Here is a 24,579-nt window from a genome sequence, read left to right on the forward strand (position 1 = left end):
TAATCCAATAAACTGGTTCTCCTCCCAGGGCTCGGGTTGGGTTAGTCCAATAAACCGGTTCTCCTCCCAAAGGCGGGCTAATCCAATAAACTGGTTCTCCTCCCGGGGCTCAGGTTAGTCGAATAAACCGGTTCTCCTACCTAAGGCGACAGATCCTCCAAGGCCCAAGGCTTGTGGTTTGGTGCTATATCCTCTCTACTCACCTTCTAGAATCATTAACCATTGGGGGATGAGAGATCCCTCTAAGAACCCAAGAGTAGTTAAATTCCCACAGTGATCCCCAAACTTTGCAGAAAACTTAAAGATTATAAAATACTGCATATAAAATTTAATGAAACTGAGTTTTCTGATTGTTTTCAATAGTTACAGGGCAGTATAATTACTACTTCATTGATTTCATTGAGCCATCACATATAGGCATTTCATAACTCATTTACACAAACAACTGAATAAACAAATTAACACTTTAAAAAGAACTACAGATATATGCTTTGGTGCCACAGTGGTTTTAACAGTTTGGCTGCTAACCAAAAGGTCAGCAGTTCAAATCCACCAGGCGCTCCTTGGAAACCCTATGCGGCAGTTCTACTCTGTCCTATAGGGTCGCTATGAGTCGGAATCAACTTGTTAGCAACAGGTTTGGGTTTTATTTGTTTTTACCTAAGGAAATAAGCCAGAATTTATCATGTTTATTGTATTTAAGGAGATTGTATTAAATATATAACCAATTCTTCATTACATATGAGCCATACCCACCCAATCAGGTGATTATGAATTATGTGTGTTTGACAATAATAAACTACATTAAATTTTTTTTTTTAACTGTGTAATCTAGAGTGACTCTTCCCCCATTAGAACCATGTCCAGTTTTGGACCTGAGTTCCACTGCATAGTAGGTGTTAGTTAGTCCTTCTGTGCCACTGGCCTGACACTAGGACGCAAATGCTTCAGAAAGCCCAGGACGGTAGCTGTGTCAATTTCCTGCTGGCTCTCACACAAGACTCACGAGCTTCCTCCCTATAAGAAGCTGCCTCCTTCCACACCTGAGCATTCCAAGGCACAGAAAGGAGAACGGACACTTGGCCCGTTTTCAGCAGGATGAAACAGCTACCAAACCTGTTTAGGAAACCTTAAATAATTCCCAGGCGTTTTCCAGAGCAATCAACATTCCTTTCACAAGTGAATGACCATATGTTAATCATTAACTTTGGGGGTTACAGGAAAAAAGGGCACATGTCCCTTTACCCCACAGCAGCATTAATGGCAGCATAGTGAAACACTTTCAGACAAACCATTCGGACAGGGTAACAAAATTAAACCAAAATTTGACAAATTTAAACAAAAAGGGTAACCTTTGGATACAGTAACACATTAAACAAAAGAGGTGTGGTTTTCATTATTATTCTGTGTTCAGTTTTGACTAACTGGAAATGTCATTCTCTTTATTCTTTTGGCAACTCCTTTTATGTCCAAAATCAAGTCACAAATTCAGGAATTAAGCGGGCAAGCCCCGTTTGTGCATGAAACACTGTATCTAAAAGGAAGAAGTCACCCAGTGCCCTCGTTAAGCCCTTGGGAAAGAAAGGTAAAGTCTATAGCCACAGTCTCAAAGCCAAAAGCGACAGAGAAGTAACCAAGAAGCACATTCCTGTCTTATCTGACATCACTCAGGTTCACCTCACCTCTCCTTCACTACAGGAAGGGCATGCCAAGGGCATGCCCTTAGATCAACAAAGCACTGCAAAAACCCAAAGCTCTTCTCTCCGGGAAAGAGGGAAGGAGCCCTACATTTCATGAATGAATAAGCTGCAATGAAGCATTTCTGTCTGTGTCCTTAAATACGTTTTCAAATAGCTGACAGTACATAAAACTGCATTCAGAGAAAGTTAAACGCCCACTACAGTAAGAACATCAAGTACATGGTCTAGAAATGATCAATTCAAATGGAAAATCATCATTAAGATTTCTTAAACTCATAGCAGATTTTACAGCCAGCATACTGTAGTCTGGGGTTGCTTCAGGGTCTCCAGTGATCCCTTAGGTAAGGATTATGCGCTCAACATTTTTTTTTTTTTTTTTAATTCCAATGAATTTTCCTTGGACTACAACTCGGAGGGTCTTTTCTTTAACTTTTCAATGCATTTAAACAGTCACGTTATTTTCAACCTATATAAAGCTTTCTACATATGGGATCCTGTAATTAAAACCTAGCTCCAATTTCCATAAAGCCAACATCCTTTTAGTACTATAAAAGACAGTAAGGCCTTCTGTTAACCTCTACAAGGGACTTTTTTATCCCTTCGACTGGGGTAAGACACATTCTATTTATTTTTAAAAAACAAATAAAAAAGGCAGATCCTAACTCTGTTCTTTTTGGAGGTTGGACCATAACATGCCAAAGTTCTGCTCACATATTTCTAGGTAAGGGTCAATTTCTAAGCATTCGGCAAGCTCTACAGCAGGCAGATCGTGGGACTTGGTGATAAGGCATCTACTTCCCTTAGTTAGGCAGTCTGACTGCTGCATGTCACCAAAAAACAAAAACACACACCTGCCAAAATAAAGCCAGCCTCACTCAGGTCCCAACTCTGAATTATCTGACTCTGATTCATTTTATGACAATCCCTAAAAGCTAGAACTGAAATATCTCAGGGAAGCAAGCATTTGGAAATAAAGCCCTGAAGAGCTGTAATCAACCAACTGTTCCATTAAACTGACAGCCACTGTCTGGTCTAGAAAAATAACGGATTTCTTACTTCCACATGATTAAAGATGCGCCCATTCAGTTCTGCCGCCTTTAGAGTGAATCTCCCACCATGCGTAAGGCAGACAGTTTATTTCTGTACCTTAACTATTTGTGAATTTTTTCTCCAGCCAAATACTGAAGCGACCGTGTAGAGATTTTTTTCCCGCATATACTCCCTCCCATTTTTATCATTTTCTTGGTAAATCAGACTCTAAAATGCAGTTTTTATGGAGTTACAGGAATTACACAAGAATGCAACATGAAGCTAAGAAGGAATAAAATATTTGGGAATTTCAGAATGAATGCTGTTTTTTCCAAGGGTTCGATGAAATCACCTCAATGTATTTAAATCAATACTAATCTACTAACATCTTGACCTGATTTGTTTGAACGCAGCATTTTGCCTCAAATACAAGTCTAATTTTTTTAATTCTTGAGTCTGTTGCTAAGTTACCAACTTAAAACTTTTCTTTCTTCATCATTTTGTTCTTTGGTTTCTCTTTAAAATGCTCGTTGCCCGATTATGTTGTTAACAGAAACCTGTGTCTTATCGGCTTCACAGTCTTCCCCAAGTGCTTAAGATGAATTAAGAGCTGCCAGAGAACTGCTTACTGCCGGAGAACAGATCTCTGACAATCTGTTCTCAACTGCATTCCGTGAATAAGGTAATTTGTTTTAATTCAATCACTATGCTGCTAAGGATAATGAGCTATGGGTACGAGATAGTGAATTACTTTACAAGGGTCACTCAGGGAAGGCAGAGAGATGAGAACTCGTGTTCTTGGTTCTAACACTAAAATCACATCTTCACTGAACTTGAAAAGCCTCAGAGCAACTCAAACTGGAAATTCATACCAAACATGGTATTCCAGAGCAAGCACTATACAACCTAATGAACGGAAGGATGACCCCATGTTAAGAGGTATTTTCTTTTTTCACAGAACCTGTACGTGGCACATACCAAAAACCCGTTGCCATCGAGTCAATTCCAACTCACGGCGACCCTACAGGGCAGAGCAGAACTGTCCCACAGGGTTTCCAAAGAGCAGCTGGTAGATCTGAACTGCTGAGCTTTTCGTTAGCAGCCGAGCTCTTAACACAAATTTATCTAAAAAATTAATGTCTCCTATGTGCCACCTGGAGCCCTGGTGGCACAGTCAAAACAAACAAAAACCAAACCTGTTGCCGTTGAGTCGATTCCAACTCACAGTGACCGCATAGGACAGAGTAGAACTGCCCCACAGGGTTTCCAAAGAGCTGCTGGTGGATTTGAACTGCCAACCTTATGATTAGCAGCCGGAGCTCTTAACCACTATGCCACCAGGGCTCCATGTGGCACATAGGAGACATTAATTTTTTAGATAAATTTGTGCAAACAAATAAGCCTTAAGACGTTATTGAGGACAGAGACAGGAAAAGGGTAGATTAGTCACAGAGTTGTTGTATGCCGTCAAGTCAATTCCGACTCACAGTGACCCCACAGGACAGAGCAGCACTGCCCCAAAGGGTTTCAAAGGCTGTAATCTTTACGGAAGCAGACTGCCCCATCTTTCTCCCGTGCAGCAGCTGGTGGGTTTCAACAACCAACCTTTTGGTTAGCAGCCGTGTGCTTAACCACTGCGCCACCAGGGCTCCTAGTCAGAGAGTACCGCCCCAAAAATTTGAGTTTAAAAACTCAGAATTTGCGAACATACAAGCAATCACTGTTTCAATTTTGATAGTTCCCTGAATGGGGTAATTTTTTTTCACCTACAAAACTGGCAACTGTTTCGATTTTGTTTCTTTAAATCCAAATACTCAGTGGCAGCAAAAATGCAGAGAAACAAGCACTCTCCAAACGCTAACGGGATCTTTATTTCTGGTCAAAAATGAGGCAATTTGTATTGGAAGCTTGTTAAATGTTTATATCCTTCAACCCGGTAATCTCACTTCCTAGAATGTATGCTAAAGCAAGAGATACACACAAACACAGACACAACGCACATGTCGAAATGATTATTCTACATATTACAGTGTATCTGCATGACAGAATACCATGCTATCAAAAATCATGTTTTTAAGAATCAGAAAAGGTTCCGGATATATTAAAAGGCAGTTGACAAACAATATGTGCGGTATACGTTCACTGTTTTTTGTTTTTTAATCCAGTGTCCGGTGCTGTAGGATGCGTGCGTGCGTGTGTGCGCGTATGTGGTATGGGATGGGGTGTGGTGTGTGTGTGTGTGTGTGTACACACAAGATTAGAAAAAAATTTCAACAGTGCTCTAGGCAATGAAATTTTAAGGCTTTTTTCTTCTTCTTCACACTAGTTTATGTTTTCCCAAATTTCTACAAAGGCTATGTATGTTTTTTTAATTTGAAAATAAAGGTCATTTTTAAAACAAGATGAGTTCTCTGCTAATTTTGTCCCAATACTATAATAGAGTCAGCTCTTCAAAGAAAAGAATCAACATTATGTAATCATGATGCCCCAGCAGGAAATAAATTTGCAACTCAACAGACGGACCTGCTGAGATTTGGCAAGGTGCACCTTTGGGGGCTCTGGCAATAATTTCCTCTCATTATTCCTTTGCTAGCAAGTGCTTTTCAACTCAAAGAGAAGCCTGAAGAACTTAATAGGTTCTTAATAGGTACTCTGCTGCCTGAACTGATTCTTGTTCAAAAAGTAATCCTGAGACCTCACGTGACCCTTTCACACTGGCCTGAGCAAATCCCCTGCAGCGAGATGGCCCCCAGGCAGTTCTGTGTTCAGCCAACCAGGCTGTGACCTGATCAATAGGGTTCCAAGCAAGACAATCCCTCCATTCAACAGTCCTGAAGAAATGAAGGGGGCGGGAGTTAAAGCTCTACTGAGGAATGCTATTTACCTGTCACAGTGATGGTTCACCCAGGGGGTTTAAAAAAAAAAAAAATCACCAGCTGCTTCAGCAGATTCCCAGCCAGCAGCCAGCACAAAATAAACACATTTACTTAAGCATCATTCACAACTTCTGACGTGAAACTGTTGCGGCCTAATGAAAACAGGTAGATCTGTGAGATACAAGAGTAGCAATGCTAGATAATAAAAACCAAACCCGCTGCCGTTGAGCCGATTCCCACTCGTAGTGACCCTATATGACAGAGCAGAACTGCCCTATAGGTTTTCCAAGGCTGTAAATCTTTATAGAAGCAGACTGCCACATCTTTCTCCCATGGACGGCTAGTGGGTTCAAACCACCAACATTTCTGTTAGCAGCTGAGTGCTTTAACCAGTGCACCACCAGGGCTCTTTTTGCAGTGATAGATAAAACAGCATAACAGGTTTTAATAATCTGTGTTTACTTAAATCCAATGCCATTCAAAATATAACAGGGATAAATATGACTAAAAAAAAATCATCCTAATGTGCAGTTGCCAAATTTTAAATGGATCATTCCCTAAGCCTGAAAATATGAACTTCTTAACTCTGAAAAGAATGAGCAGATCATTGAAACCAAACAAAGAGCAAGTTTACAGAACAGCAGCTACTTTTCATTAATGTCCCTTAATTCCAAAGATAAGTGTGAAAAACATGGGTCCTGAATTAATTAAACGGGTGATCAACTTTGGAAGCCCCTGTGAACTTGTTTGTTAATTACTAAATGTTTCACTTCACTTGGAAATGGTGGACCTGATCTAAAGAAATCTTTTAGGAAATTACTCTGTAAAATATTATCTTAAGACATCAGGTATTTTCACATTAAAAAAAAAAATGTTTGTTTCACAGGTCAAATCAGATTAGAATTATGCTACCAACCCGAAATATGCCAAAAAAGGAAGAAAGAAAAAAAAAAGGCAATTGGCACAGGGAAGTTTAATAAGAGATGGTTATCCTGAAAAACCACACTCGATTCACTCAGAATTTTACAAATGCTATCACTGGACAATCTCAATTGAAAACTAAGTTCTGATCTGAAATTAATTGTTGGTTGTTTTCCGACATCCATTAACACAAAATAAGAGAAACCTGTTGCCGTCCAGTCACTTCCAACTCACAGCGACCCTACAGGACAGAGGAGAACTGCCCCATAGGGTTTCCAAGGAGCGGCAGATGGATTTGAACTGCAGACTTTTTGGTTAGCAGCCAAGCTCTTAACTACTCCACCACCAGGGCTCCAAAGTAAGATAAAGTCCAATCCAAATGGATGCAAAATGAGTTTCCACTCAGTTTTCACATGAGTTTAACACCACCAAGAATTGTTTCACCAGGGTATTTTCAAAGCCATGCCAGGACCTCAGCCATCAGCATCTCTGACAAGGCTGTTTTCCACAACACAAGCAGAAAAGCTTTCACCATGCTCACCGATGCCATCAGATCAGGATATCTGGCACTCACACAACACTCCACTCAACATGCCAAACTACTGAACTCTCTCCACCTCCTCTTCCCACAAGGGCACGCCAACCAATCACGGAGAACTTCGGAGAAGGCAGGGACCTCACCTCGCCTGGGTGACCCGCTCTGGCTTTCTGGCGGGCATCTACAAACAGCCACTGTGAAGCCCAGGCAAGTTAAGGCACCACATGACTTTCCTTTCAAGGAGAAATGGATTCACCAGTGCTGTACCAGTTCTCATACCCACTTTTCCCTTTATCGCCCAAACAAATGAAGAGAAAGAGTAGTATTTTTCTACAGTCCCAATAATTCTCACCATCTTTTCCAGTTTTAGTAACCACTTCCTTACTAACTGATTATATTTTTCCTATAAATAAACCAAGAAATAGTTACTGAAATGCATTATACAAGTGTGGTAGAATTCATCAAAGCTGTATTTCTCTAAGAAAAGAAAAAAACTTTTTAAAAAAATAGGGCAAATAGTTGAGGCTTAAGATAGATTATACTCATCCGTCATAAAGCGGTTCTCAATTTTACTCATGTTTAGAATGGTAGCATCTTTAAGATAGTTGAGAAAGTAAAAACAACCAAAAACCAACCCCTCCACTACTGGCTCTTTGCAGAAGACTGTACGGAACCCTAAGTGAACACCTTGACCAGAGGGGCCCCTCTTGGTCCAATATTGTCATGTATGCCAGTCACACACAAAAACCCAACAACTGGCTATTCACCTTTAAGCTGACAATTAACCTTTAAGGTAGATGAAGCCTACATAAATCTGTGTGGTGGCTAACGGGCACTGTAAATGGGGCTCGTCCAACCTCAGGTGTGCTGCAGGTACAAAATACACACCGATTTCATGACCTCCTATGAAAAAAAGAAGGTAAAGTATCTCATTAACACTTTTTTATGTTGACTACATGCTGAAATGATACTATTTTTCATATGCTGGGTTAAACATATTAATAAAATTAATTTCACCTGTTTCTTTGGTTTTTTTATTGTGGTTACAAGAATGTTTAGAATCACATACGTAGACAGTACTATTGAACAGTGCTGCTCAAGCTGCTGACCCAACTCCTCTCAAGATTGAAAAAAATGAAGACTGAAAGTAAACACTGGCAGAATTTACACAATTGTGTTTTAATATAAACTATGAAGATCTGCTCAGCTTTTTTCACATGGACACTCAGATCTACATAAAATGGTAAGCAATGGATCACTTCTACTGAACGTCTTCACGGTGTACTCTGGGACATGAGCTGCTTTGCTGGGTCGTGTTTTAATTCATACAGGTTGTGCTATCAGGTGTCTACAACGCAGGTCATTTCCAATCCCAAAGGAGAGTTTAAGGCTGTTATTTTCCTCAATACAAGGATCTTCTCTATAAATCAAGATTCACTATTTATTAAAACACCAAATTTTAGGTCAGCATCTCTAGGTCAAGTTTCCAAGGAAGTTTGTCAACTAAATTTCTGTTATAGAACTTTAATTCTATTCAACAAAAAAATTTCTGTTAGAATTAAGACTGTTAGTTTTTATATTTAAAGACACTGAACTCTTCTCCAAGTAATAAACATGTATGTTTTACAGGAGTCACTTACTTATCTCTAACGATGATTACTTCCACATGGTTGTTTTCCTGATCTCTTTGAGAGGAAGGATGGAGGCCAGGGTTTAATTATTACTTCTCTAAAAAAAGTCTCTTAAAGACAGCCATGGGTTTCCTCTCCCATGCATATGTGAGCACATTAAAAGGCACTCAGCCTCAAAAAACGTAAAGTCCCTGAATTATACGTGTACAAATTGCTGAATTAGTGAATGTTGTGTTTTGTGTATTTTCACAATAAAAATCGAAAAGAAAAAAAAGACATTCATGGCCCAAATTTCCAGACAGAAACTAGTGAGTCAGTACAATGTCGCTGGGAGTTGGGATCGACTAGACAGCAATGGGCTTGGGGACAGTTAGGAGTTTCTGTTTCAAATCTTGAAATTTCTGTTTCAACTCATCATTGAGCATGTCCCTGATTATTCTGTTGCATATGTGTCCCACAACAACTCTAAAATAAGCTAAATTGAGTATAATACTATAAGCGGAATGAAAATACATCTTTAGGTTATTTATAATACACTTCCATCTAAACTGTAACTTGAGCAGTGATCCCAGGGACACACACGAAGTCTACAGATAACAAACCACAACTCCTATATTCTTCTATTTCAGTTACTATCTTCACGTACCCGGAGTCTTCCATCTACCTCCAAGTCCATCTCCCCCAACCCTCCCACACTCTAAAGTAGAGCAGTAAGTGGATGCAATAATTTGTGATAAATTAATTAGCAAGATCAGGCAGGCCTATAGAAAACGTGACACTTCTCTCCCCCAAATGAGAATCTTCTCTCTAAATATATCCAGTAACAAATTTAAATAATCTTCCTCAATAATAATTACTTAGAAACATGTTCCCTTTTAATCTTCTATAATTATTTCAATTTCAAATTTTACACACTGAACAGGCGTTGCTGGGTACATACTATGTGTCAGGCAGAGTTCCAGGTAGCAGCCAAACAGGAATGAACAAAGCAAAGCCCCCACTTGCACAAAACTTATATTCTAGTGGAAATAAAATAAGAAGAGCAGATTTTTTTAATACGTTAAAATAATTCTTGAGAGACATTATTGATATGTACAACACATACTAAACAATATATTGGCCTTAAATTATAAAATGTTATAATCTAGCTTGACTTCCTTCTGAAACCAACAATACTTGGCTAATTAAAACCAAGCAGACCCTACTCACGTTCATGCTTTCCTAACCAGTTTTCAACTTCTACATGAGCCAATTGCTCTATTAAGAAAAACTATGTTTTAAAAAATGTTTGAGTTCTACGCTTTCAAAAAGAGCCCCAGGGGCACAAGTGGTTAAGCACTTGGCTGCTAACTGAAAGGCTGGCAGTTGGAACTCACCCAGCAGCTGCAGGACAAGAGAGCCGGTGATCTGCTTCCATAAAGACTACAGCCACGAAAACCCTATGGGGCCACTGTACTTTGTCATATGGGGTCGCTAGGAGTCAAAATCAACTCAATGGCACCCCAACAACAACAATGCTTTAAAAATAACTGGTTCCATTCTGATGCCTCAACCAGCAAATTAACCTGAGGGTTTTCATGGCAAACTCGTCTTTTAAAACTGTGAACATATTCAGCTGAGCAACAAATAAAAAGAACAGCACGTGACAAGCATTTATTGGGCTTATCAAAAGACGAACATCACTGAACAAGTATTTACTGAATACCCACTGTGTGCCAAGCAACGTGATGAGAAGAATTAGGATGTTTGAGATAGTCAGACACCAAGCAGCTTTAAGAGGAAAGAGACGAGGAAGAAAATAGAGAGCTCTAAAAGCAAACAGGAGGACCCTCAGACTGATTCTGGAGGATCTTTTAACTAGGAATTTATGGTACAGTTGTTTTAAAACATTTTAAAGCTAATTCAAATTTAAAGTCATTTTTCAAAAAGCTGTTTCCATCTTAACAAAATATCTTCAACTCACGAAAAAGAAATACATTACTTCATAATTTCAAAAATCACTCTTTACAGCAGACCTCCATAAAGATCAAAAACACACTGCTTAGTAGTAATATAAACATCAATGTCTGTAAAACACAGATTCCACCATTTTTACCACACATACAATGATTTTCTCTTTCATTGTAAGATCGCTTAATTCTCCTTTTACAATGAACAATAACTTTTACAAACGAGCATTATTTATTCAAAATAGTTTTTATTTATTTATTTATTTTTACTGACTGAGGGGGCTATTCACAAAACTAAACTGGTTTATACATTCTCAAGTGCCCTGATTCTTAACTCCATTAAATAACAATTTAGTCTGTCAAGAAAGTTACCTTTATTATTACAAGTCTTGAATGACCGTTTCTCTTGAATCATTTCAGGTACCAACATACAGAAAAGTAATTTCTATCTGTCCACTATAAAGGTTTATCTACCTCATATATACAACAGAAACAATACCTAGCAGATTATAAGCATCATTACATTAGATTAAGAGCCGTAACTACTTTTAGATTACAGAGCGTCATACAAATGCTGCCATCACCATCACCGACATGATCACCGTCATCATTCTCCTGACCCTCTGGTCTTCCTTCATGAGAACCTGGGAAAATCAGCAATCCTGGAACCTCTAGAACAAAGGACTTAGAACCAGGCATCCAAGGACACTGAGGGTCCTTGAAAAAGTTCAGCAATTTACGAATCCCTGGTATTGTCATCAAAACGCTGTGTCTCTGAAGAGGGAACACGCAGCTTTCAAAAGGTTCTCGGAAGTTTGTCATGCCAGAAAAGATGAAGAGGTTTTGGAGGTCTAGAAGTAGGTGGGGGACGGGGGCGGCAAAAGAAGCTTCAGGTTAGGCTTCATGACTAAGGTTACTGTATCTTATGATCGGTTAGTTCACTTAACACACAAGGGCTACGTACTGGCGTCAGGCAGTGTGCCCAAGGAAAGATGACTAAGGCTGGGCTCTGTCTTTGAGTTCACAGAAACAGACATGAAAGCAACAGATAAACAACACCCTGGTTTATACATTATAACAGAGAACATACAGAAAGTGCCACTGCCTCAAGAAAGGCAACAGTGTCTAAGGTCAATGTAACGTATTTATTAAGTGCCTGTCACACGAATCCAGTACTAAAAGATTTACTCTGCCCACAATGAGCCGACAATATAGCACAGAGGGACCAGTAAATGAACAATTACACTAGAGTGACACTTGCAATGATATTAAAAAGTACATTAGAGGAAGAACAATTAGCTCTATGTGGGGGAGAAGGCTTGTCAAGAAAGCCTTACTAGGCAGAGTTGTAAGAGATAATCGGAGCTGATTAAAGTGGCCGACGTGTACCAAAAGGCAGGGACATATGAACCAATGCTGTACATATGGGCAGAGGGCTGCATGGAGAAGGGGCTGGCTCCATACGGGTAAGGGGTGGAGGGCTGAATGGCAGTTGATGAGGGTAGAATACTTGAAGTAAAATTAGGAGAGACAGACCAGTTTATTAGGGCATTGCAGGCCATGCTAAGAAGCGTGGACTTTACGTAATGGAGAGACACTGTATGGTTTTAAGGAAGATTCCAAGAAAGATGAGGTATCTCTATTCAAGAATCATCTCTGTATTGGAGTATCCTCAAATACATCACACTTTAAGCCACATCTATTTCTAGAACACTACTTAATATAAAAACCAGAATATTTAAAACTGAGTGGCACACGGTCAGGGTATATCACAACCCCCATTATATGTCATCTCTCTACAATTTAATATAGTTGTTACCTGAATAGAGTGTAATACCATCTCACTTTCTCATAACTTACTGTGAAGATCTAATGAGATAATCCACGTGAAACGCTTAAAATAGGGCTGGTACATACCAGGTGCTCGCTAAATGTTAACTACAATTACATACCGAAGAGGATGATAAAGAAAAAAAAGCTCATTCGTATAAGAAGATAATATAGTTAAATTACCAGGAACTAGAAAGAAATCTGAAGAAGCTACTGAAACAGCAAGGCAGCTTTCATCCCCTCCCAGAAAGTAAATTATGCTAAAACTAAGTCACACTATATTTAGTAGCCTTTCTCTGGCATAAAATTAGACAATTGTAAAGAAACTCATTCAATGGGTCAGCTCACTCAGCCATTTGAGGCCTAGCAAGATACAGTTCAACATAATACCAGACATCCTCAGAAGAGATGGTACAATTTAATTGGCAAGGCAAGGTAATTGATAAGACAGGCTCTTGAAGGATATACGGGAATAGTTTTCTGGACTTAATTAAGCTGGATTAACTGCCAATTAAAGAAGTATAAGCATGTGCCCCTGAATAGCAATCTTTCCAGCTCCATTTATTCCCAATAACAAAATACATGGGAGTTCGTGCTTCGTGGCATTATGTCATGCATGGTGAGAATACACTACTTACAATCAACCAAGATTGGTTTGTTTTGTTTTGTTTCAGTCAGTCCCATAAAGGTAACTGAACAGTAACTTAGAACACAAAACACAAACTAATAGGTAATATAAACTTGACAAATCCAGCCTTATGAACCAAACGTTACACAAAGTTAAAACAACAGGAACTAAATAGTTAAGAAAAAACCAACACCTAAAGTCTACTCGATTTTCGTAACTGGGCAAGGCAGGCAACGGGGCAAGAACAGACCAGATGATGTAATGTTAAGTCTGTATACAAACAGGACACTCGTCGAGTTATGAACACCCAACTCTTAAACTCTCAGGATGTAACACGATTCCCCGCCAGGAGCGGTGAGAAGGGACACCCCATTCCCTCCACGGTTTTCTCATGGTGGACGGATGGCTGCTGAAACCAAGGCATCAAGGAGACAATGCAGGAGGACAATGGGTACAACTCAGTTCAGAGGGGAGTCCAACTTAGGTTAACTTCAGGTGCCCTGGGGGTTAAGTTGGTTTTGAAGGTTACACTGTCTGGACGGGAAACAGCTGCAGACAATTAACACCATGTACAGTGGCTGTGGGACCAGGCAGTGCTTCGTTCTGTTGTACACGGGGTCGCTATGAGTCAGAATCAACTCAACAGCACCTAATAATAATATACAGTTCACACAGGCAGTGTTTTTACTTACGAAAGGGCAGTATTTTAAAAAGCACTGCAAAAATGGAATGACAGGTAACGCACTGGGATTCACCTGTCCGTCCCAACAAGGACAGTAAAGCTTACCGTCTTCACACCACCAGGATTCCTCCGCTGCTGGGGCTTCACTGAAATCATCATAAACTGTTTAAATGTCACCACTAGGAATTCTAAAATCCTGCTGTGAGTGTGCCAGATAGCAATATGTCTAGAACATTCTTAAAATCAAGACTCCCTCAAGACGGAGACTCAGATCTAAGACTCGGCTTGCAGCCCAGCCTAGCCTAAACCAGGTTGGCCCAGAATCCCACTGAACCAGCAGTTTTTAAATGGACTCCGTTAGAGAATTTCTAGATCATTCCTGAAAGAGTGAGAGGCAAGAGAACGTAGCTGATGGCCAAGCACAAGCTCACTAGTGACCCTGGCCAAGTTACTTAACCCCTCTGTGCCTATTTCCTCATCTGAAACATGGAAACAACAGCATCTATCGGGTAGGTATGAGGACTAAACAAATACGTGTAGGGTTCTTCCAACACCACCTGGTTGTAACACTCAGTGAGTGTTCACAGTTTACTATTATCATTAAAAGCAAGTAACCAACATTGATTCCACCCATCCTCTCCAGCACTGGCCCTTACACATCATTTAGGGTCACGGAAGCATTGGACAGCTTCACAACGTACGCCACCCTGAACCACAGTTCACAGAGTTTTAGATCTCAATCCCCCGGCCCCAAGGAGATTTACTAAAAGCATCAACTTCCCAAATATAGAAAAGACTAATGAAAAGCTGATCCTTTGTTTACTTAAAAAAAAAAAAAAAAACAAAAAAACCTCTCCTTAGGATTTTTAATTAGATCTTATTTTCACCTTAAAATCTTCCTGCTTCAAAAGGGGAACACTTTCCGAGTGGAAATTATTCCCATGCCAAAACCTTACACACAAAACAAGGCAAGGTCATAGAAGCTCCACAGACACATCCAAATTCCCTGAGGGACCGAATTACTGGGCTGAGGGCTGTGGGGACCATGGTCTCAGGGAACATCTAGCTTAACTGGCATAACCTGGTTTATAAAGAAAATGTTCTACATTCTACTTTGATGGGTAGCGTCTGGGGTCTTAAAAGCTTGTGAGTGGCCATCTGAGATACTCCACTGGTCTCGCCCCATCTGGAGCAAAGGAGAATGAAGAAAAACAAAGATACAAGTTGTAGATTAATGGACCACAACTACCACAGCCTCCACCAGACTGAGTCCAGCAGAACTAGACGGTGCCCGGCTCCCACCACCGACTGCTCTGACAGGGATCACAACAGAGGACACCGGACAGAGCTGGAGAAAAACACAGAACAAAATTCTAACTCACACACAAAAAAAGACCAGACATACTGGCCTGACAGAGACTGGAGAAACCCTGAGAGTACGGCCCCCTAAGACTCCTTTCGCTCAACAACGAAGTCACTCCTGAGGTTCACCCTTCAGCCAAAGATTAGACAGGCCCATAAAAGAAAATGAGACTAATGGGGCACAACAGTCCAGGGACAAGGACTAGAAGGCAGGAGGGGACAGGAAAGTTGGTAACAGGGAACCCAAGGTTGAGGAGGGGAGAGGGTTGACACGTCATGGGGTTGGTAACCAATGTCACAAAACAGTATGTGTATTAACTGTTTAATGAGCAGCTCATTCGTTGCGTAAAACCTTCATCTAAAGTACAATAATAAAAAAAACAGTAACAATAAAAAAAGGAAGAAAAAATCTGACACACAAAAAAGAGCAGATTTTTACCCCAAAACACAGCAAGGGCACATTATCAGAATGTAATTTCTGCCAAAGCCAGGTTTTCCATCGCACTGTGGCTGGGAAATAAGTTTTTCTCTTAAACTTTCTTAGAAGAGAATAGAAAGGAGGAACAGGACAGCCGCTCTGCTAAGGGAGGAGGAGGCAACACAAAAGCCCTTTCACCAGCGAATTTCCCAACTCCCCAACCAGCCCTCCCCGCAGTATCTGTCTAAACCCAGCTAACAGGAATGGCGGACCCCACTCCAGCAGAGGTAACATGGTCCCACCACCCTCAGCCACACCTCTAACGGCTGCCCAAATCTTAGCCTCTCTTGCAGACTCTGTGGCCACGTGACTTGGGTCCGTTGATATCCTACACATTCTATTTCCCGTCACGAGAGAACTGGTCCTATGGGAAAAATATAAGTCCCAGGTTATATGCAAAATATCCTACTATAAGTTAGGACAGGGGCTTCTTAATTTCAGTAAATAATAACTAAAGCAATGACTAAAATATTCAGAGTTCTGCTGATATCCTGTCTGCCAGACAGAAGTTCCAGAAACATCTCCCCCTCACTGAGGTCAGTAACAGAGTTAGCCTGAATCAGAATTCCCTTCAGTTCTCACTCCACGAAAGCACGCAGCCTGTGTCCACCTAATTAAGCAAGGCTGAGAGCCAGCCTCCACACGGATGACCCAGGAATGCTGCACCATTAACTGCAGAACGGCCCCCCGTAATGATGAGGACACAGCCGTTTCTCTTAAGAAAAATGTGGTCTTTATTCTCCCTCACGCGTTTCACGAGCGGTGATTTATCTCATTGCAACAGCTGTACTTTCATATTAATTTATTCCAAGTCTTTTCATCGAAACATAAATGTTAACCCCAAAGCCCTGACTGAGATTCTAAGAGTAACATCCTACTAATAAGTTCAGAAATTTGCTCTTATCTTCATGAAAAACATGGTCTCCCTAAATAAGCAGTCAGAAGGGGGAAATGCTTACTGGGCTGCATTATACTCACAGCCAAGAACTGAACCAAAATTGAACCAAAACTGACATAGTCTAGACAGAACAGGACTGAAGGCACCCCACTAAAATGCACACGGTGGGGAAGGGACTTCAATAACACGCTGCCGGCACACGTTTCTATTACTAACAATTTAAAAAACTATTTTGGCCAAGCATTTTTCTACACGTTACCTTGGTTTTAAAAATAAAGAAAATGCTGTAACTTATCTTTTTATTGGTGCTCAAGTAATAATTAACAGGATGGGGACCCAGAAGCCAAGACAAGGCTGAATGTATTCCACAAACCCACATGAGGGATGCTCATGACTGTCTTCCCATTACCTGGGAAGCTTACAACAAGGCTGCCAAGAACATATTTGAAGAATGGGGTGAAAGCAGAGAGGTATGATGTTAGGCAAACCAAAAAACTTCATGTGAACATTACTCATGCTTCAAAGACACTGTATCTCACTGAGCATTTCTGTAAAATCTGCTTTATAATCCTCATTGTATATTTTAAGGAGAAAAAGGGGCGGGGAGAGGAATCTTAACCAGAGCTCTGGAAACTGGCTGTCTGTGGACATTGACTTTCCAAGTAGTTTTTCACTGAACACTTGACCGTTCCTAACCTCAAATGGAGGAGCAGTCACATGGGCAGGGATTTGTCGGGACAGTTCACTAAGACTCAGAGGCCTCTCCAGGAAAAGCAATGATACAGTGAGAGATTACCACGTGCGTCAAAGGACCGTCACCCCCACGCTGCAGTTACCCCCACGCTGCAGTCACCCCCACGCTGCAGTCACCCCCACGCTGCAGTTACACGGTACCTCCCTGCAAGCCCCATTAGCAAACAATGCGCAAAATCCAGAGTGAGCGAGCAGGACTGCACACATCTGAGGCAGTCCACAGAATTTCTATTTCCTAAAAAAAGAACTTTTCAGGGGCTTTTCAAAGGTAAGCAGATTTAAAGGGTAGCAAAGGAAAGATTTAAAAAATTGTTAGTAAGAACGAAATTCAGATTGCTCGTATGTCCTCTGTTTTATGAAAAAAATATACAAATGACATACACTGTGGCACTGTTGAAACAGGTAGAACACCGCAAAAAAAAAATTGGTTATACTGCTCAGCTGACAGCAGCAGTTTAACGTGACGTCAAAAGCAAAAAGCAAATGGTTAAGCACGCAGGTTCTTGATGTCCAGGGCCAAGCAGTCCCGGGCAGGCCCGCTGTATCAACTGGTCCAATATTAAATGCATTATTGGAAGAGAAAGAGCCCATCAGAAATGGGCGACAAGCAGAGACGGAAGTTCAGAACAGGCACGAAGCCTGACCTGGGCCAGACCAACCCCACCTGGAGCTGAGGGAGCTGCAGGGCTGGTCGAAGATGGTCTCCCCTGCAAGTCCACTCGTTCTCCTGAACTGCACACACTTCACCTGACAGACGCCTCCACATCCTCCCGTCCTCCCCTAGAGATGAGTCAGACAAACTCCAAACGAAAAATCAGCGTACCTAATTTGAGCGTTTCTACCGCACAAAACACACCAATTTTTACTAAAGGAACTTTACACCGTGATACCAACTCTCCTGCCAGGAATCTCTAAAATGGCTTGGTTGCTGATAACTCTACTACTAAAATGTATCTGTAATTCATACCCAGGCCAACATGTGAATATTATGTCACTTTTAGTCATGTTCAAAAAGCATGTAAATACATGGATGTCACTGAAGAAATACCCCTTAATGTAACTTACACTAATGTTCTTCGTCTGTAAGCAAGAACACAGAACAAATGACCTAGAAATCTCCAACCTCGCTTGCCTTTAAGTCTTAATATTTATCATAGTGCATAACCCTTTCTTACACACTTACCAAATCAACAAAAATGTACTTACAGTGCCTTCTCCACTACTCATAACCCTACCCTGCTTCGGCCTCCCCAAAATACCACTGAAAAAGCACGGCACCGCCGATCAGCTCTGAAAACTACTAATCCATTTCAGGACACCACCTCACTTGGCTGGTTGTTTCCTGTGCTTTCCCCCCGCTCCTTGGTAGTAAGAATATCCCAATCCTTTAAATTTACAGGAGAAAAATACTAGTTTCAAAATGATTCTTTAAAAAGCAACAATAAAAATACTCTTTGTACTTGAAAGAAAAAACCCAAAAGACAGTGCTCATATAATTTAAGTCATCAAGGGAATGTAAATTAAGATTTTGGTTCTATTCTCTGTCTTAAATTTTACTTGCAGGCTTTCAAAACCGTCTTTGAAAAAGGAAAGAAAAAACAAAGTAGGGATTATTGTCCTCAGAAAATTCACAAAACATTTAGAGCTTCACCTTCAATTATTAGCTTTTAGATATTTTCCTATATTAACACTGATAATTCTAATTCACATTGCACAGTATCTACGACAAAAACAGATACAATCTGAAATTACATATTATTGAAAAAAAATCACTAGAATAAATAAAAGTACATTGAATATACTTTAGACTCCAAAATAACTTACAGAGGCTTAAGACCTTAACTTAGGACAACTATATATTTCACGCACTGTGCACCTATCAGGTTACAGGGTTCACTATGAGTTGGAACTGACCAACAGTACCTGGTGGAGGTGGTGATGGATGCACCTATCGTATGTGGGAGTAGGCTCCGGGGTGGTGCTGACTGAAAGATTTATTTCACTTGTGTTATACTGGATATGCAGCCCTGGTGGCACATTGGTTTAAGCGGTCGGCCACTAACCAAAAGGTCAGCAGTTCCAATCCACCAGCCGCTCCTTGGAAACCCTATGGGGCAGTTCTACTCTGTCCTATAGGGTCGCTATAAGTCGGAATCGACTCAACAGCAACGGGTTTGGTTTTTGGCTTATACAGGATATATACTTAAAGTTTTAACGTAGTTTTTAAAAAATCTCTTTTAGAATAGACATATTTATCCACGAAGGAGATTAATAAACAAACTGAGCCCCACCTGTGGCTGACCAGTGATGTGATTACCCAGTTTCTATTTTCCACCACCACTCTCAGAGGGCAGGACGTTCAAAGGCAAAATACTCATTAACGTACTCATTCGTTCTTTTAACATTCACTGCGCCGCTTCTATGTGCAGACACTTTTTGCTATGTGCTGAGGACAGCCAAAGCATGAGCTAAAAGCTTGTGCTTGACCTCACATTCCGTCAGAGAAGACTCGCGTAACTACCACACCCGCAGCCGTCAAGCTGATCCCGACTCACTGCTGCCCTGCAGGACACGGCAGAACTGCCCCGCACGGTTTTCAAGGCTGTCGTCTTTACAGAAGCAGACTGCCACATCTTTCTCCCACAGAGCAACTGGCGGTTTTTAACTGTCAACCCTTCAGTTAGCGCTTAATCACTGCGCCACCAGGGCTCCTTTTCAGGTAACTACAATACCTCCGAAAAGCAGCTGAAGTAGAGGTAGGTACAAAGTGGAAAAGAAAACACACTCTAGTATTAACTGTCCGTCTTAAAGGTTCTGGTTGTAGGACCTTATTCCAGGTGAAAGCGTATCATAACAAAGCATTGCTATCATTTCCAAAAAAAACACTGATAGATCCAGCAAATGCTACAATCTTTCCCATGTTATTCCATTTCATTCTCACATAAATCATGAGGTAACTGAGTGTCCCCATTTTATAGACGAAGAAAGTTAATTTTAAGAAGATAATGAATTTGTCTAAGATCACCCAATTAACAACAGAAGGAGCCAGGATTCCAAGCCAGGTTTCCTCAGCTCCACTTTCCACTACCCTACACCTGCCTCTCAAGTGAAGCCTGGGTGGGGTGCTAAATAAAGATCACATCATACCAGTTTAGCACATGGTCTTCCCCGTGTGCACTGCATAACTGCAGGTGTGCATTTATCTATGGGGCGGCACCAGGGTGCATTATCCAACAGGTGAGGTGAGCACGGTGCTTACCTTGCTTACCGGATCATCTGTAGTGAACCGTTTCACATTTTTTCACCACATCAAAGATTCTGCTTCTAGGTATGGCTGGCATCTGTCTCTCTCCCAACCCCACAGCACCTTCCTACAGAGTAAAAGCCTCTTTTCAAATTTACAATCTCTGACAGGGGCGGATGACCCAGGAAGCAAGGTAAGCACAGGCTTCCTTGTGCTTACTGGGCAATTCACCCCTGGGGGACACCCAATGTGGTAGTTGTTCTAAGCATGAATCTGCAAACACGATAGCTTGAAAAACGCCGGAAGGGCTTCTCAAAGTTACAACAAAACCACGATGAGGTTTCTGATAAGCCTACAAGAGTCCAAACTTAGAGACCAGTATCAGTGGTAACCACTGCAATTTCTCCCTGTTCGTTTACACATTTTATGCCAGCCTAACCACTCAGGCTCTTCTTCATGGCCAACTACGATATGCAACATGCAGACGCCCTTCTATACTGAGCTCTAGTGGACAGGAGCAGACGTTTACTTTAGAAAACAATGTGACATCAGACCAGAGTAACAAAAATGGATTTACCTGTTTCTTCGTCTATTTTGAAAACACCAACACCAGAACCATCTCGAATGGAATACCGGATCTCCCCATCTCTTCCTGGGTCCTCATCGTGAGCAGACACCGTCATCACCGATGAGCCAATAGGCACATCTTCTTTCACTGCAGCCTTTTCCGCAAAGCTGGAGAACACCGGCGGGTGGAGGTTCTCATTCACATCAACGACCTCAACTTCAACATAGCAGGTAGACGACAGAGAAATCGGTCTTCCTTTGTCTTTGGCCCTTACGGTGAGATTATACACTTGCTTCTTCTCAAAGTCTAACTGCTGTACGATTCTAAGTGCTCCACTGAGTTTATCAACATCAAAATTTCCTTCTCCGTGGTCCAGAAGACTGTATCGCACTTGACCAGACTGACCCACGTCGGGATCATAGGCCTCTAACCACATGACTACGCTTCCTTCTGGAAGGTCTTCTCGAACTTTCACACGGTAATGAGGTGGAATAAACTTAGGTGGGTTGTCGTTAACATCTTCCAATGACACCTTCAAAAGCACAGTGGAAAGCAGCTGGGGTTCTTCTCTAGCTTGATCCCTGGCTTCAATCTTTAAATAATGCACGTGCTGGACTTCACGATCCAAGGGGCGCATGATTTTAACAACCCCAGTGGTGCTATTGATTGAAAACTTGTCCGTGTCTGTAAGAACAGAGTATGTCACTTGTCCATTGGGCCCCAGGTCGTTATCTGTGGCTTCAACCTGGATGATTTCACTATTTACCGCCTTGTCTTCGTTCACTTCAACAAAATAGCTCTCTTGTAGAAACTCAGGTGGATTATCATTGGCATCCAGAACTATGATATCCAGAAGACGCCAAGTGGCCCTCTGTGGTATACCAAGGTCATACACAGTAATATTCAGGGTATATTTATCTGTTGTTTCACGGTCAAGTGGAGATAAAATTTTTAGCATTCCTGTTTCCATGTCAATAATGAAGCAACTATCCTCATTTCCTCCAGAGATGGCATAGACCAGTTTTCCATTGAAACCAGTGTCAAGGTCGGTAGCATTCATGAAAATCACACTGGAACTCACAGGATGGTTTTCCTTTATCTCAATACTGGTTGGAAGTGTACTTCTAAACTGTGGTGCGTGTGCATTGACAGAATGAGAATCAAAGAAAACATCCTCGACCTCTCCCTGACTGTGTAATTTATTTGCCTTCAGGAGTTTTTCGGCCAACATTTTGGCAACGCCAGTCTCTTCACACTGCAAGTTTACTGGCTTGCGACTGGCAGTCACGGTTACGTTGATGTACAACGGCGTGGCAAAATTTTCGCCATCTGTAGCCGTAATTCTCAGACTGTGGAAAGACACCCTTGCACCTGAGCCATCCATTAGCGACTGCTTTAATGACAGTACCCCGGAGTTGGGGTTCAAGCTAAACAAATCTAGTTCATTTCCAGCTTCAATCTGATATCGTACCAACTGCAGTTCGTCAGCATCAATGGCAGAAACGGTAGTTATCTGCTCTCCCACACCTAGGTCCCTGGGAATCGTGCCTTCACAATTTATCTTTTCAAACAACGGCGTGTTGTCGTTCAAGTTGTTGAGAGTAACCGTAGCGAGGACTTCCACTTCCCGGCGGTACGGCAAGCCCCAGTCTGACGCGCGAATCCTCAGGGTATAGACTCGAGGCATCAGCTCATAGTCCAAGTCTTCAGAAGTACTCACAGCACCAGTGAAGTGGTTAATCACAAACGGCACATGATTTAAATTTGCAATACTGTAAGTCACATACCCATCCTCACCCGCATCAGGGTCCACAGCACTCACACTCATGACACTGGTTCCAACTGGCACGCTTTCATCAAAAGATGCTTTGTACGCCATCTGGGTGAACTCAGGGGCGTTGCTATTTGTGCCTAGGACTTTAACCACGACTTTGGTGGAGGCTTTTCTGTCACTTGTGGTTACTTCCAGTTCAAAATGGGACGCCTGCTGTCTTTTAATTGGTTCTAAAATGGATATGAGGCCAGTGTTGTGATTTAAACTGAATTTAGCTTTTCCAGGTGTACTTTTAAAAACATACCTCAGGTGGGAGTAACCAGGTGTGGCTTTTACCATGACCACAGGTGTGTTGGGAGGAGCAAACTCACTTATTTCTGCTCGGTAAACATCCTTTTCAAACTTGACCAGCCCTGTTCTGAACTGTGGAGAAGTCACACGAAGGACTTTTGCAGAAGAGAACCGAGGAGGACTTCCTTTATCTTTAGCCTGAAGTGTCAAATTATAGCCAAAAGGATGGCTGTCCCAATCAACAGGACCAACCGCTTTGATTTTATATTCTTTACTCCCTGGAGAAGACCTCACTGTCCTAAATTGCTGAAGAGGGTCGCCTGACACAATGCTCAAAGACGCTACTTCCCCATTGGCACCCTGGTCACAGTCCTCCACAGTCACAATTGCATATGTTGGGTCTCGGTCCAGTTCTGATGGTGACAAGGTCACTGCTGCAATCACAGGCACGCACTCATTGGGCTGCTCTACGTGGACTGTTAGTTTGGCCATGCTACTGATGCCACTGCTTCCATACAACTTCATTCCACGGTCCACAGCCAGAATCTCCATCTCATAGAGCTTGGTCTCCGCATAATCAAGTCTACCAGTGAGAACCACGGCACCACTGGTCGGGTGGATGGCAAACGTGTCTGTTCGGTCTTTAAAACTGTAGTAAAACTCCCCGTTGGTCCCTATGTCTGCGTCCGTGGCGCTGACCCTCGCAATGCTCGTCCTCAGGGCTGTGTTTGCAGGCAAGGACACACTGTAGGAGGTTGGTGAGAACAACGGTCTCAGGTCGTTTGTATCCAGCACCTGCACTCTGACCTTCGTCCGGGCTTCAGCATTACTGTTTCTTTCCACTGCTCTGATTATCAGTGTGTAATGGTCTTTCACTTCTCTGTTAAGAATAGCTGTATTTCCTCCTTTAGTCCTTATTCTCAGGAAGCAAAAGTCTCCAAGGACGTACTCTTCAGCTTTGAAAAGGTTTTCACTGTCTCCTGAGACGATTTTGTACCTGAATTCCCACAGTGGGTTTGTGATGTAAATGCCCATCTTCACGGGATGCCCAACGTAGGTCTTAGCTGCAGAGTTTTCACGCACAGTGACGTTGTACTGGGCGTGGGTAAACTGGATGGAAGTCTGTTCAAGTCTCTGGCTTCCTCCACTGTCCCCGAAATGCTGGAGGAGGAGGAGCAGAAGCAGAAGCCAGGCCAAATGTCTCCCCATGGCTGAGCTCTCGGGAACCTGCAAGGAGGGGAGAAACAGAATGATTACTTCAGGGAAACACAACAAGCAAAGAAAAAGTGTACTTTCTTTTCTAAAAGTTTCTTTTTTTAAACCTGACACTTTCAAAAAGGATTTTCCATCTATATGGAATATGAGTAAATGCAATGGTTTTGAGGTTTTTTTTTCTGTTTTCCAATATAAACATTCCCATTCGTTTA

At 41.7% G+C, this 24,579-nt stretch overlaps 1 protein-coding gene across 1 annotated transcript in view; it reads right to left on the reverse strand.

Annotated features, from left to right (window-relative positions):
• The window catches only part of FAT1 (FAT atypical cadherin 1), a 133,063-nt gene extending 108,690 nt beyond the window's left edge, over positions 1-24,373 (reverse strand). The window contains exon 1 of the mRNA XM_023737220.1: positions 21,097-24,373. Coding sequence (XP_023592988.1) covers positions 21,097-24,361 — 3,265 coding nt within the window. The 5' untranslated portion in view covers positions 24,362-24,373. The remainder of the gene's footprint in view (positions 1-21,096) is intronic.
• Positions 24,374-24,579: the final 206 nt, after the last annotated feature.

Source organism: Trichechus manatus, unplaced genomic scaffold (assembly GCF_000243295.1).
Source record: "Trichechus manatus latirostris isolate Lorelei unplaced genomic scaffold, TriManLat1.0 scaffold00099, whole genome shotgun sequence".
Lineage (NCBI taxonomy): Eukaryota > Metazoa > Chordata > Mammalia > Sirenia > Trichechidae > Trichechus > Trichechus manatus.